This window comes from Marmota marmota, unplaced genomic scaffold (assembly GCF_001458135.2).
Source record: "Marmota marmota marmota unplaced genomic scaffold, marMar, whole genome shotgun sequence".
Lineage (NCBI taxonomy): Eukaryota > Metazoa > Chordata > Mammalia > Rodentia > Sciuridae > Marmota > Marmota marmota.
Window position 1 is genome coordinate 9,803,974 of NW_025999941.1, and position 13,151 is coordinate 9,817,124.

Genomic DNA, 13,151 nt, shown 5'->3' on the forward strand with positions numbered 1-13,151 from the left:
CACCCAAAAAAAAAAAAAAAAACTGTGGAAAAAGAATCTTCAGATTAAAATAAAAAGTTTAAAATTGCTTTAACAAACAAAAAGGACAAATGGGAAAGTAACTTGGCTATAGCCAGGTGGAGAACTGTCAGAAGAGGAAGGAGGAGGCCAGCTCCTTATCAGTGTCCCGTTAGCTATCTCCTCCTCTTCTGAGATGTCCCACACAGAGCCCCCAGGCCTCCACTTGCACTCCAGCACTGGTTGTATTATATTGCTTGCCCACGGTCTCCCCACTAGACAATGCAGGCCTCAGCACAAGGCTGCCGTGTCACAGGTACATTGGTGCCCCTGGCCTCTGGCCCAAAGCTGGCCACTCGACAGAAACTTGGGGAATACTGACTCAATCATCCAACCTGGCTGGGAGGCTCTGTTTTTCAGATATGGTTCTTACTTCACCCAAGGCACCCCTCAGCATTTCCTACCAAAGTGGCTGTCTGAGGAAGTAGAGGCAGTGGTTAGCCCCTAGTAAGCTGACTACTCTAATTTTGGGGAAGACTTAGATTTTCTTTTTAAACTTCACATATCCTTTGCATTCTCCTTTGTAGTTGTATTGTAAAAATAATGTCTTTCAAAAATTTATTTTTTCAGTAAACTGTTCATGAGGATGTGTATATTTTTAATTCTCCAGGTTTGGGTATCTCCCCAAAGGTCACATATTGAACCCCCATCATTATAACGGAAAGCTACTCCTCCTATCTTTTCCTCTTTTTTCTTTTTTTTTTTAAGCACCTCATGATTTGGCTCCTACCTCTGCTTCATCATGCTGGGGCAACAGTTTTGCCTGGGGAAGCGAAAAGATAAGGCATGTCACTGGCACTGTTAAAATTAGAGGTTTCCATGGTCTCCGTCAGTTTAGCTGGGTTTAGGAGACATGGGGCGCCAAGGAATTCACAACAGAACTGTTGTTAACCTTGTATGGGCAGTTCCTGTGGCAAAGCTTCTCCAGGGATAAATGCCGCTCTCACCAATCCTGACCTTAAACCCAAGGCCACAGAGATTCACTGGGAGGAAGGCCTTATTAAAGCTGCAGTGAAAGAACATGATCTTTAGAAGGGACCTGGGCTGAGGAGGGGGAGTGTGTCATCCCCAGCTCAGACCTGGCCCTACTCCTTTCACTGAGGTGGCCCTGGCTTCTGGGCCATTTCTAGAGAGTAGCTTCACATGATAATGTGTATGTGAGCATGGAACTGACCATAATTATAGAATTCTCAGTGCTAACCTATGGAAACAGGCAGAGTAGGTTTAAGGGAAAGCGAAGAAAGCAAGCTGAGTTGGATAACTAAGCTCCACTCTCTGCTCTGCAAAAGGCAGTCAATTTTCAAAAAATGTAAGAAAGTCCTCCTTACTAACATGAAAACATCATGTCCCCAAGATACAATGTTGGAAAGAGCAACATGAGGTGAGTCTGGAGCACATAAACTGTCTTGGAATCAAGCCCATCAACACTATTTCCTCAGGATGTCTGGGCTCAGTGCAGTGACAAAAGTTCCTCTAGGAGACATGGGCATCTCCCACCACAATGGCTACATGCTGAAACTACCTCTGAGAGAGTCCAGGTAGCCTGTGGCTCCTTTATCTGGAGCACCTGAGGAATGGTGAGCTAGAGAGCTGCCCACAGGGGCTCTGGGATAGCATCCCAACCACAGGCAGGAAAGGGCCCTCCAACACCAGCAGACCCTTTCCAAGCCAGTCTCCCCCAAGCCCTGTAATATGGAGTCAATCCAGAGGCAAGGTGGTAAACAAAGTGAAAATAAAAAAAATGATGACTGAATGAGAAGGACCATTATGAGGCCACAGGAAATGTATGTGAGCAAGTTTGTCATTTTGCCTTAAGGAATGATACCCCATAGTCTTATTAGAAATGAATCAGAGGAACAACTCTCATGGTGACAGCAAGCTAATAAAGGAACCTAAGGCTTGCAAACTGATGGGTATTTGTGCATTTCTCCTTCACAACAAAATCTGAAGCACCACCATTTATAATGCCCTGAGGGTGACTACTAAAACACACTGTTATATGCTAATGGAAAGTAAACCACAAGAGACAAAGGTCTTCTTGGGGGAGACCAGGGCTGGGCGGCCTTTTCCTCACTTGTAATCAATCTCCACACACTCTCATACTAATGCTTCAGGGGAACATTTTCATTAAATTAACAGTGTTTGGCAAGCATCAGAAACACAGAATCTCACAGACAGATACAGGCAGAAAGAATCACAGTTCAATCCAAAAGCAACACACTGAGGGAACATCAGAGTCCAAATGCATGCAGAAAAGCCATCAGAGAGCAGCTGGGAGACACACAGAGCCGCCTCACACACGGCAGCAGGAGAGTGTGCGACATGGATCCAACTGCTTACCCACTAAGGACACCAAGAACCAGGTTAAGGACGAAAAATGAGCCAAGGATGATCAGACTAACAAAATACACCCATGGCCATTCCCATCCTATCGCATCATTTACCTGTAAAATGTAAGGAGATCAGTTATCAGTTATCCATTTACTAAAGAGCAGAGCCCCAGTTGCAGCTGTCAGACCACTCAGTGCTTTGGCTGAAGGTTAGTGCTTATCGTACAGGGACTGGGCCTAGGTTATTCCATCTTTTTCTTCCAATAAAGACAAGTTCTATTGCTAAATCTACAAATGGGGCCTACTAAAAGTCTTCCCAGACCAGCTCACTTAGCTAAAATTTTGTACCAATTAATGTGCATTAAATTTGGATCCAGACCAAGAAAGCAATTACAAATGTATCTCATTTTAGGAGAGTCAATAGGGCAAGCCATGGAAACTGTTTAAATCCCAAGTAACAACGCTGATTAATTTCTGGTCAATAATCATTTTATAGCTTTCTTTCACAAAGACTGGTGAGGTTCCAGGAAACCCCTTGATCTGGGAAGCCTAAGCAGAAAAGGGAGCATCTCAAAGCAGACACGAAGCATTTGGCACCCACCCGGAGGCCCCCTCTAGCAAAGCCTGTGTGGTCTTGGCAACTGTCCTCAGGACTCTGCTTTCAAGATGAAAGAGGTGTAGCTTACCCGCTCAATACACCAAGTACAAGATTTAGTACGAAAAATGACCCAAAGATGACGAGACTGACAAAATACACCCAGGGCAATTCAAATCCCATAGCATCATTCATCTGCAAGAAATAAGATGGTCTCATAGGAGTGGATTAATAGGAGAATCTAATAAGGAAAGAGGGTCACATTAGAGAGAGCATTCTATACATTTAAATAAAACATTTACTTAGACTGAAATAACAGACAGCAGCCAATGTACATTCATTGCATATTCCTAGCACACATACACACACAAGCACGTGCACCCACACACAGGAAGAGTGACTGAGGCTTTGAGGCCAGATACTAGCACATCATGGTCCCAGGTAGGGAAATCAATTGGGATTTGGCCCTTTCTTGCAGGAAACTGCCTCACTAAGCAAAAGTAGCACTTAGCTGGAATCTGTTTTCTGCTCTGTGGAGTTGATAGTATTAACTTTACTTTTAAAATTTGTGATGGTGGAAAAGTCTTCATTATAGAGACAAACTTACAATATTTGACTCTATAAATGCTTTTTCAAAAAAATAAATCTCCTAAAATGATAAGCTTCTAGCGGAAGTCAACCTATCCAAGAAAATCTAATCTTAAATCTGGCTTATCTATAATCAGTGAGTAGAAATATAACTAAATGAATGCAAAAAAGAGAAAACATTTCAGAGGCCAGTAAGCTGACACATATTCAGGGGTCACTTAGGGAACAAGATTTTTCTCACTTTCACTCACATAAGGATGCCGGCTTTAACCTAGATGACCTCCCATAATGGCCCCAGCTGTGAGATGACCAAGTAGAGACGTGAAGAAGGGCTCTGCCAGAAGAACCTGTCAACCCTACATCTAGACAAGCTCAAGCTGCGTGCATATTTGGGCGTGGCTTTGTCAGACCCTCCCAGGGGAGGTTGTAGTGAGCAGCTTTCACACTGGAGCAGATAGGTGCTTTAAGGATCACAGCTGGATGGAATTTTCCAACAGCACAGGTCGGTGTTAAATTGGGCAAACATCTCTCCAAAGCAGGAGGTGTTAAAGACCAGTCAGGAGACAGAATGGAATACCCCAGGCCTGACCCTTCTGGCACATCCAGAATCCTCAGCCAATGAAGAATCTGGGTGATCTCTCCTGCCCTGCAGGGATCAGTCCTTGGGGTGTTTAAGCCTGTGCCTTCTTGTACCTTATCTGGCTCCAGGCTTTAGCTTTACAGAATAAGGCTCATGCATTTCACAATGTTTGCCTCATGCAGAAGCCAAACAGGAAAAGAGAACATAAAAAAAAAAAAAATCACCTACCATCTGTTGCTGAAGCCTAGGGAGAGGGCATTAAATCCCCTGTGAAACACCTGTTTGGCCACATGAAAACTGATGTGCTTAATAGAACTCATATCAGTCTGCACATCTTATACTGGCAATTAGAGTAATGAATGAGCCAGGGCTGTGGCTGCAATTGTTGATCTAATTAAGTTGGATAAACTAATTTCAGCAGGAAGGCAGAGGGTAATTCTCCCAAAGCAACTACGCCACTAAACTTATTTAAAAACCCATGTGTGTAGAAGAAACAGGCTGCCTGGTGGGGTGGCCAGAGCCTAGTCTCAAATCAATACTTGTGACAGATTCTCTCTGGGCCTGTTTTCTTCTGTTGGAACAGAGGTGCACGTGGCAGAGGAGAGTGTTATATGGGGGAAGGGGAGGATGTACAAGTGCAGGGCTCCATTAGGAAACCTCACTCTTCTACCACTCTGCCAGTGTAAGCTGACCAGGGCCATCTGCTTCTCCAGTCCTCCTTTAGACTTCAGTCTGGTGTCCCAGAGTATGACTCTAGTAACCGCTGTCTACTCAACTTGGAAGGGAAATTTTTCTTTAAAGAAATTAAATTCCCTTTTCATTTCTTGAGAGTAGGTGCTCAGCAGATTGGCATTTGATCAAATTAGAAGTATCACCTGGAGTGACAGCGGAGGGCAAGCTGCAGCGAAACAATAGCCACGGGAGACTAGCTCTCTGCCAGAAAAGGGGCAAGAAGACATAACTTAAGCTCTAAGGGCCCGTCTTTCTCCCAACTAAACCTTCTCTACCAAGTCCCTTTCTGAGCCAAGTATTTCTTAGACCTTACCATACACATTGGGGAAAAAAAATCAGAACTGCCAAGCTGTTCCCCAAAAAATACCCATGTGAAGACAGAGAGTGTACTTCAGACTGTGCATAATCTTTATCAATAGTGGAGAAACTGGGACTAGGGTTGTGGCTCAGTGGTAGAGCACTAGCCTAGCACTTGCAGGGGCACTGGATTTGATCCTCAGCACCACATAAAAAAAAAATTTAAAATAAAGGTATTGTGTCCAACTACAACTAAAACAAAATATTTAAAAAAAAAATTAGTGGAGAAACTGACTTAAGCTAAAGGTCTTTGATTTATCCTGGGCTCCAAGAAATAGTTTTCTATTTAGATTCAGCTCTCTTTCATTTTAGAGGCTAAATTCAACATTCATGTCTTAAATTGAAGGCCAACTTAAGGCCTTTTGTTTTCTCTAACTGTTGAAAACACTACTGGAAACTTCGTCCACTGCTTGTAGCTCCTCAGGCATGAAATATGAGAAAGGCAAGGCCTTGACTGATGACCTGGACAGGAATTTCCCAGGTGCTTCAAATGAAGGACACTGTCAGTTGACCATGAGCTTCCTATTAGAATCGGGCAACGGGCACCTCCATAAGTGTGTGTACCATTGAGGAAAGAGCTCAGTGCTCAGATGAGAGGCCATCAATGGCTTAGATGAATAGCTCTTTCCTGAAACCAATAATTTCAAAATTAATTTTCTACATTGAAAAATATTTCCTCTAAGTTAAAGAAGAAAAAAAGGAACACATGCCATTCTAATTCTTTACCTTATAGATAAGGAAGTTAAAGTCCAGAGAGGTACAGTAACCTGCCCAAGGTCACACAACCAGCCTCATCCAGCCTCAATACTCTTATCTGCACTATGCCCTACCATCTTTATGGGCAACATATATGTAAGTCAAACAACACTTTAGTTAGGTTTATATAGCTCACTTTGTTTTTAAAAAAAAGCACTACAATAATTATTTTTCCACCAGAAGTCGATGATTTCACTATCCATGCTTCCAAATAGTTTTGTCCTAGGTGTGCCTTTCTGCATATGGGACATACTGCTCTTCTCAAGACCCTGCCAGCCATTTGCCAGACACTATAGAGAATTACAGCATTAACTAGCTTGAGAATACTGACTGAATGTAAACTCGACTAGATATAAAACATTCCCCCACAAAGACTTTGTCCACCATATTCAAATACCTAAAGGATTGTGAAATTTGCTTGCAATTATTTAAAATGCAATCTCCTTTGTTACCCAAGATATTCCTTTTACGTCCTATTCATGGATTAAAAATAGATATTCAGACATGGTCCATCTACACTAATGAGGCAGTAAACCTGGACCTCTTGAAGTGTGGCAACAGTCACTTTCATTTGATGAGCACCTGCTCTGTGCTGGACAGGGATGTTCTGTTCTAAAACACAGCTGTGTGGGTTTCCAGCTGAATGTGGCCCATAAAATATTAGGAAGGCTTGGTTCCTTGGCTCCTGCCTATCTCTATGATGGGTTAATAAATGCAATCAACAAGTAATTAAAAATAATTCTGATGTGTTTCAGAGAGTAAGATCTTAGAGAACACTCTGGAACATTACTTAGCTGCCCCCTAGTGTTTTAGAAGGATTCACAAACTGCTGACAAGTAGAAAAATGCCAAGAAAAGACTACTGGGGCGCCTGGGGTTGTGGCTCAGTGGTAGAGCGCTTGCCTACCATGTGTGAGGCACTGGGTTAGATATCAGCACCACATAAAAATAAATAAATAAAGTTATTATGTCCAACTACAACTAAAATATTTAAAAAAGGACTACTGAGTTCTAGTATAGACTAGGGGGTCCCCAAACTATAACCCAAAGGCCAAATCTAGCTGCTGCCTGCTTTTATATGACCTTCAAGTAGCTGTTACATTTTTAAATGTTGGGGGGCATGGCAAAAAAGAATATTTCATAACACATAAAATGTCATATGAAATTTAAATTTCAGGGTCCATAAATGACATCTAGGTGGAATAGTGCCATACCTACTCATTTGTATATTGTCTGTGGCTGATCTTGAGCTCCAACAGCAGATCTAAATAATTCCAACAGGGACTACATGGCCTGCAAGGCCAAACATATTTACTACGTGGCCCTTTATAAAAATGTTTGCATATCCATACTTTAGATAAAGAAAAAAAAAACAGCTAGAAGACCCTGGGAATATACAATGATATCTCTACATCCCACTCTCTCCAGCTTCAAGATCTCAGACCTTCTATAAAGGAATATAGATTGTTGGAATGTTTAGGAATTACTTAAGCTCCTCCATCAGAATAAAGAGGCTATGTAATTCATAGAGAATGTAATTATGTTGTCAAATTATTAACTATGTGATTGTCATACTAACAATAAAGATAATTATATCATCATCCTAGGTGATACTTAAAAGTTCTCTAGAAAGCAAGTGGAAACTTGTTTGGGGGAGGAGTTTTCTCTTTTAATCACACGTTCCCAGAGTTTTCACTGCTTGGTAACAGGACAACTGTAAGGGAATCATCATGTAGAAATGTAACAAAGTGTAATATTATTCATTAGTCCAGGCATGTTGGATCAGCAGTTGATAATTCATCCATAACAATAAAGAGTAAAACAAATCTGAGGGGAATCAGATTTTTATTTTTTAAAAAAATTCAGAATGTTGCTTTCTGTACTGTTTGGGGGAATGGGTCAGAGTTTGGGCAATTTGAGCTAGGGTTGTGGCTGAGTGATAGAGCACTTGTCTAGCATGTGTGAGGCCCTGGGTTCAAGCCTCAGCACCACACAAAAATAAATAAAGAAAATTAAGGTATTGTGTTAAACTACAACTAAAAAAAATTTTTTTTAAAGTTTGGGCAATTTGGATGATTCTTTTTCTGTTTATCAGAAACTTCATGGAAAGATGGATTGAGGCCTCACTTTGAGTGGGATTTGCAATTTAGGAGACAGGCATAAAAACAAACACTTCATCTGACCTGAGGAGTCCCTATGCCTGGCCATGATCTAAGCTCATCCAATATAATATCCCACCTGGTTTCCTTTTCATGAAAAGGCCTTGTCTTACAAATATAATTAACAGATGTGCATATTGACTCACACAGAAGCACACAAACTCACTCTCACTCTTTCTCTTCCCCATCCCCCATAACAATCATAAAAATGAGGGGAAGGAGGAGAAACAAGATATAACATGTTGTTGATACATAAGCCTTACCAAACTAGACTCACACTTTGGACACTAAAGGTAAAAACATGCCTTGCCTAACATTGAACATACAGTCGTCCCTCAGTATCTGCAGGGGATTGATTCCAGGACACTCCCCACCCCATACCAAAATCCACAGATGCTCAAGTCTCTTATATAAAATGGCAATGCACTGCATATGACCTACACACATCCTCCTCCCATGTACTTTCAATCATCTCTAGATTACTTTTGATTCTTAATACACTATAAATGCGATGTCAGTAGTCATTTAACCATTATTTAGGGAAAGAGAAAAAGGTTGCACATATTCAGTAGAGGTGCAATCTTTTTCATTCCCAAATATTTTAAGTCTGCAGTTGGCTGGATGCGGAGATGTGAGACCTGTGGATGTGGAACCCATGGATACAGAGGGTCGACTGTATAGGGGTTTCTATAACCTGGCAAGCATAGAGCCCACCAAGGAAGGGAAACAAAACCTATGTATAACCATTATGTGTCCTTAAAGTTATAGAGTAAAAAAAATAATATAAAATCCTATCAAGTTTAGATTTGGAAACTATGAGATGCTACTTCTCAATTTGTAGGCCTTCTAACAAGAAGCCATCAATTCAAGAAGTACTTCACTACTAATTTCCTTTTAACAATTCATTATAGTTAACCACAATTGGACTGGGATTTAGGCTCCAAATCTACATGTTAGCTATTTTTTCCCAGTGACTCTTATATAGCAGGAAAGAATATCTAAACTTCTGTGAGGTTTTCAATTCTACCAATAAGCCTGGCACTGTGGTACATGCCTATAATCCAGCAGCTCAGTAGGCTGAGGCAGGAGGATGGTGAGTTCAAAGACATCCTCAGCAAAAGCAAAGCACTAAGCAACTCAATGAGACCCTGTCTCTAAATAAAATACATAATAGGGCTGGGAATGTGGGGCTCATTGGCCTAGTGCCCCTTAGTTCAACCCCTGGTACCACCTGCCCCCCCACAAAATTCTACCAATAAACAAACTCAGCCAAGGAGTTTATAATACTACTGTACTTCATTCATAGTGTCAGAAACAAAAGGAATCAGACCCTAGTCATTGAAAGAATGTCAAGCTGTTGGATGAGACTACCAGCCTTGGTGGTTTGACACCTTTTCTGCCCTACCAGAGTTCTATAACCCCTAGAGATAGGAAGAACTAAGGACTTGTGCTGGACTGACTTATATTAATGCGAACATTATAAAAAAGAAATTATGATGGGAAAAACTTGTGCTGGGAAAAGGTTGTACTGAGCTATGAAAAGTATGAAAGGGATCCAGATTATCATCCCTTTGGAATCTAGTAAAATAATCTGCCTTTATGTATGAAAACTCAGTTTCAGCCTGTGGAAGTGGAGTGAGAAACCACACTCTGGCTCTCAAGAGTTTAATCAGAACATCTCTGGACACCTGAAGTTCCTCCCACAGGGAACTGGGCAGTCAGCAACAATTCTCCAAGTAGCACTGGGGAAGGGGAAGACTAAAAGGCCAGAAGCCAATAATATGCAGAAGCCTTCAAGAACTTAACCCTAAGGGAGCAGAATGAAGAGACTCAATGAGTGAAAGCAAGGTCTACTTCCCTTCCCCAATAAATGACTTCCAGAGGTTTTTTTTTCAGCCATCTCTCACTAAGGAAGCATCTATCCAAGGAAAGAATAAACTCTCTCCTCAAGTGGCTTACCCAGTACAGCACATCTGTCCAGCCCTCCATGGTGATACACTGAAACACAGTGAGCATGGCAAAGGCAAAGTTATCAAAATTGGTGATGCCTCCATTTGGGCCAACCCAGCCACTCCTACATTCCGTGCCATTGGCGGTACACTGGCGTCCATTCCCTGAGAACGCACATGGAGCTGGGTCCTCTTCAGCTACGATATCTGTAAAGACAAAGCAGGATATGCCATACTTGGGAGAGGAACATCCAAGCCCAGAAGACATGCTAAAGCCCAGAACACCCCATCTCCCACTCATGCCATCTCAGAATCCTAGTTGCCCTTCAAGGCCATTTTGAATACTTCTTCCTCAATGGAATTTGCTATTTCCTCTCATCACAATCCACTACTCTTCACTCTGTACTCACTCTTACAGTTCTTTCCTGAGCTTATAGATCACAATGTTATTGGTTTGGCTCATGGAGGTCCCTTATCTTGTTTGCTAGGACACATTACACAGGAAATCAGAATGGAAATGAGATTAAGTTCTCATTTATTCTTAACATAATTCACACTAAGAACTAGCTCAAAAAAAAAAAATAGACTTGCTGGTATATTTGGCATCAAGAAATACCCTTCTCACATTTTTTATTTTTTTAAAGATTTTTTTTTTCTAAAACAAAACATTGCTTATTGGGGAAACCAAAACTTTTAAAAGTTAGATTAGTTACCATTTTCAGTTCTTACCTGAGTCAGCAAAAAAACATGTTTTGTGCATTTTTCCAATAAAAAGTTCCAATCCTATAATAGCATAGATTATGATTACAAATAATACCAAAAGGGCTATGTGAAGGAGGGGAACCATGGCTTTTATAATGGAGTTCAGGACAACTTGTAAACCTGGGAAAGAGAAAAATCAGTTTGTGAGCCAGGAAGACAATTCAGATGAGGCACATATATTATTCCTAATAATACTTGCTCTGTTTAAGATGTATAGTAATAAAACTGGATGGAAGGTGAGCTGAAGAGGAGACTTACAGATCATCCAATCCAACTGCCTATCAGGATGGAAAAACTAAAGCCTGAGAAGGACTACTGATGTCACTCATTCATTTATTTATACATTACTTATCCATTTAACAAAACTCCTTGACCATCTACCATGTGCAAAATAAAGGTTAGTGCTTTGGATGATATGAAAAGATATTACATAAAGTATCTCTCCCAAGGTAATGTTCTAGAAGGAAATATAAGAATATTATACAAATTATTCTCAGGTAGCACACAGATGCTATGAGCATATTAAATGGTTAAAATTAAAAAGAGATGAAAGACATTGCCCTTGAGTAGGGTGAGGGAAGACAACTCCTAACAGGGCCTACAGGGTGAGTAGGATGGATTTCCACAGATGGGCATGGAGTGAGAACCCAGTACCAAGAGCAGCACAGCAGGAATGGGGTGAGGGTTTTTTTTGAAAATATATATGTATTTATTTATTTAGGTTTCAGGTGCACACAATATCTTTATTTCACATTTATGTAGTGCTGAGGATCGACCCCAGTGCCTCGTGTATGCTAGGGTGCATGCTAGGCGAGTGCTCTACCACTGAGCCACAACCCCACCCCTGGGGCAAGTTTTGATCAGTGGTCATGTAGTAGGAAAGAACATCAGGAAAGAGAAGAATATTGCAGCCATATCACTCTGAGTTTTGAATTTGGGTTATGGAGCCAGACTTCAGTCCATCAGCAAAAGGTAGCTTCCTCATAAAGATGAACAGGACAGCAGCAGGTGAGACAGGCAAGAAGTATTTCAAGAGTGCAGGGACTCCCAGGTAGGTTAGAATGAGGATTAGGATGAGACCAGAACTCAACAGTCAGGTGGAATGAAAGAAAGGCACCTGGTGGCACTCTGAATATCTAAGCCAGGGTAACAAAGCAAATCCCAACATCCAAAACAAAAACAAGTGTTTCAAAAGAAGGATCTTTCAGAATTAGGGACAAAGGCCAGGAGGCAGAGGAAAAAGAGTGACTTTAGATCTGTCCAGTTTGAACACTTGGCATAACATTAAGGTGCAAGTGTCCCGTAGCTGAAATGTGAGCTTGATAAAGGAGAGATACAGGCATTACACAGAGCAACCGTGTAGGTCCAACTGCCAAGGAAGAGATGGGAATGATGAAGAGGGTTGGTGGGGGATTGGGAGAAGAACAGCAGGAATCAGAACCCACACTAGAACCAGGCTTCCTGGCTCCCTGGTTACTGGTCCAGCATTCTCCCCAACACCCATGATCTCAAATTCTGCTGTGTTTTTCTTTTCTCCTTGTCCCATTGTCTCTCTTTTCTCAAACTGCCCCTTTTCTGGTATATTCTTAGTTTCCTAATACCTATTCAAAGAAAGAATATAAGACACTGATATACTAAAGGTAAATAAATTAAAAGTCAGAATAAGCAAAGGAAAGAGAATACTTACCAGCAATAAAAACAAAAGTTTGCCATTACAAGTAGCCTTGGGAAGAGTCAGGGGAGTGGGAAGGTCAGGGAAGGAAGATTGACAAGAGGGTTCCACATCCAAGAAGACCCTGTCTTTCTAAAGCCTTCAATACAACACAATACTCGGTGCTACCTTTAAATGTTTAAATGTTTATTTGGGGGGAAATATGACAAGTAGTATGATTTTAATATTTTTGCATCCTAAAAGGAATTAAATGGAGGGGCATGAAAAACATTGGCTCGAAACTATGTGGAGGGGCTGGGGCTCGGGCTCAATGTAGCGAGTTTGCCTTGCAAGTGTGAGGCCCTAGGTTCAATCCTCAGCACCACATAAAAATAAATTAACAAATGAAAGTATTGTATCCATCTACAACTAAAAGAATATTTTTTAAAAAATTAACTATGTGGACAGATTTGTTTTTAAAGAGAGAGAGAGAGAGAGAGAGAGAGAGAGAGAGAGAGAAATTTTTTTTAATATTTATTTTTTAGTTTTCGGCGGACACAAATCTTTGTATGTGGTGCTGAGGATTGAACCCGGGCCGCACGCATGCCAGGCAAGCGCACTACCGCTTGAGCCACA

At 41.3% G+C, this 13,151-nt stretch overlaps 1 protein-coding gene across 4 annotated transcripts in view; it reads right to left on the minus strand.

Moving 5' to 3' along the window:
* Window positions 1-13,151, minus strand: part of Cacna1d (calcium voltage-gated channel subunit alpha1 D) — a 316,079-nt gene that overhangs the window by 128,029 nt on the left and 174,899 nt on the right. For 2 of the 4 annotated variants that reach the window (XM_048801133.1, XM_015494418.2), the window contains exons 6-8: window positions 10,832-10,984; window positions 10,113-10,309; window positions 2,398-2,501 (exon numbers count right to left, since the gene is read on the minus strand). In XM_048801133.1, the coding sequence (XP_048657090.1) occupies window positions 2,398-2,501; window positions 10,113-10,309; window positions 10,832-10,984 (454 nt within the window). Of the gene's footprint in view, window positions 1-2,397; window positions 2,502-3,073; window positions 3,178-10,112; window positions 10,310-10,831; window positions 10,985-13,151 lie in introns of all 4 variants that reach the window. The other 2 variants (XM_015494421.2, XM_015494419.2) reach the window with 1 other exon arrangement.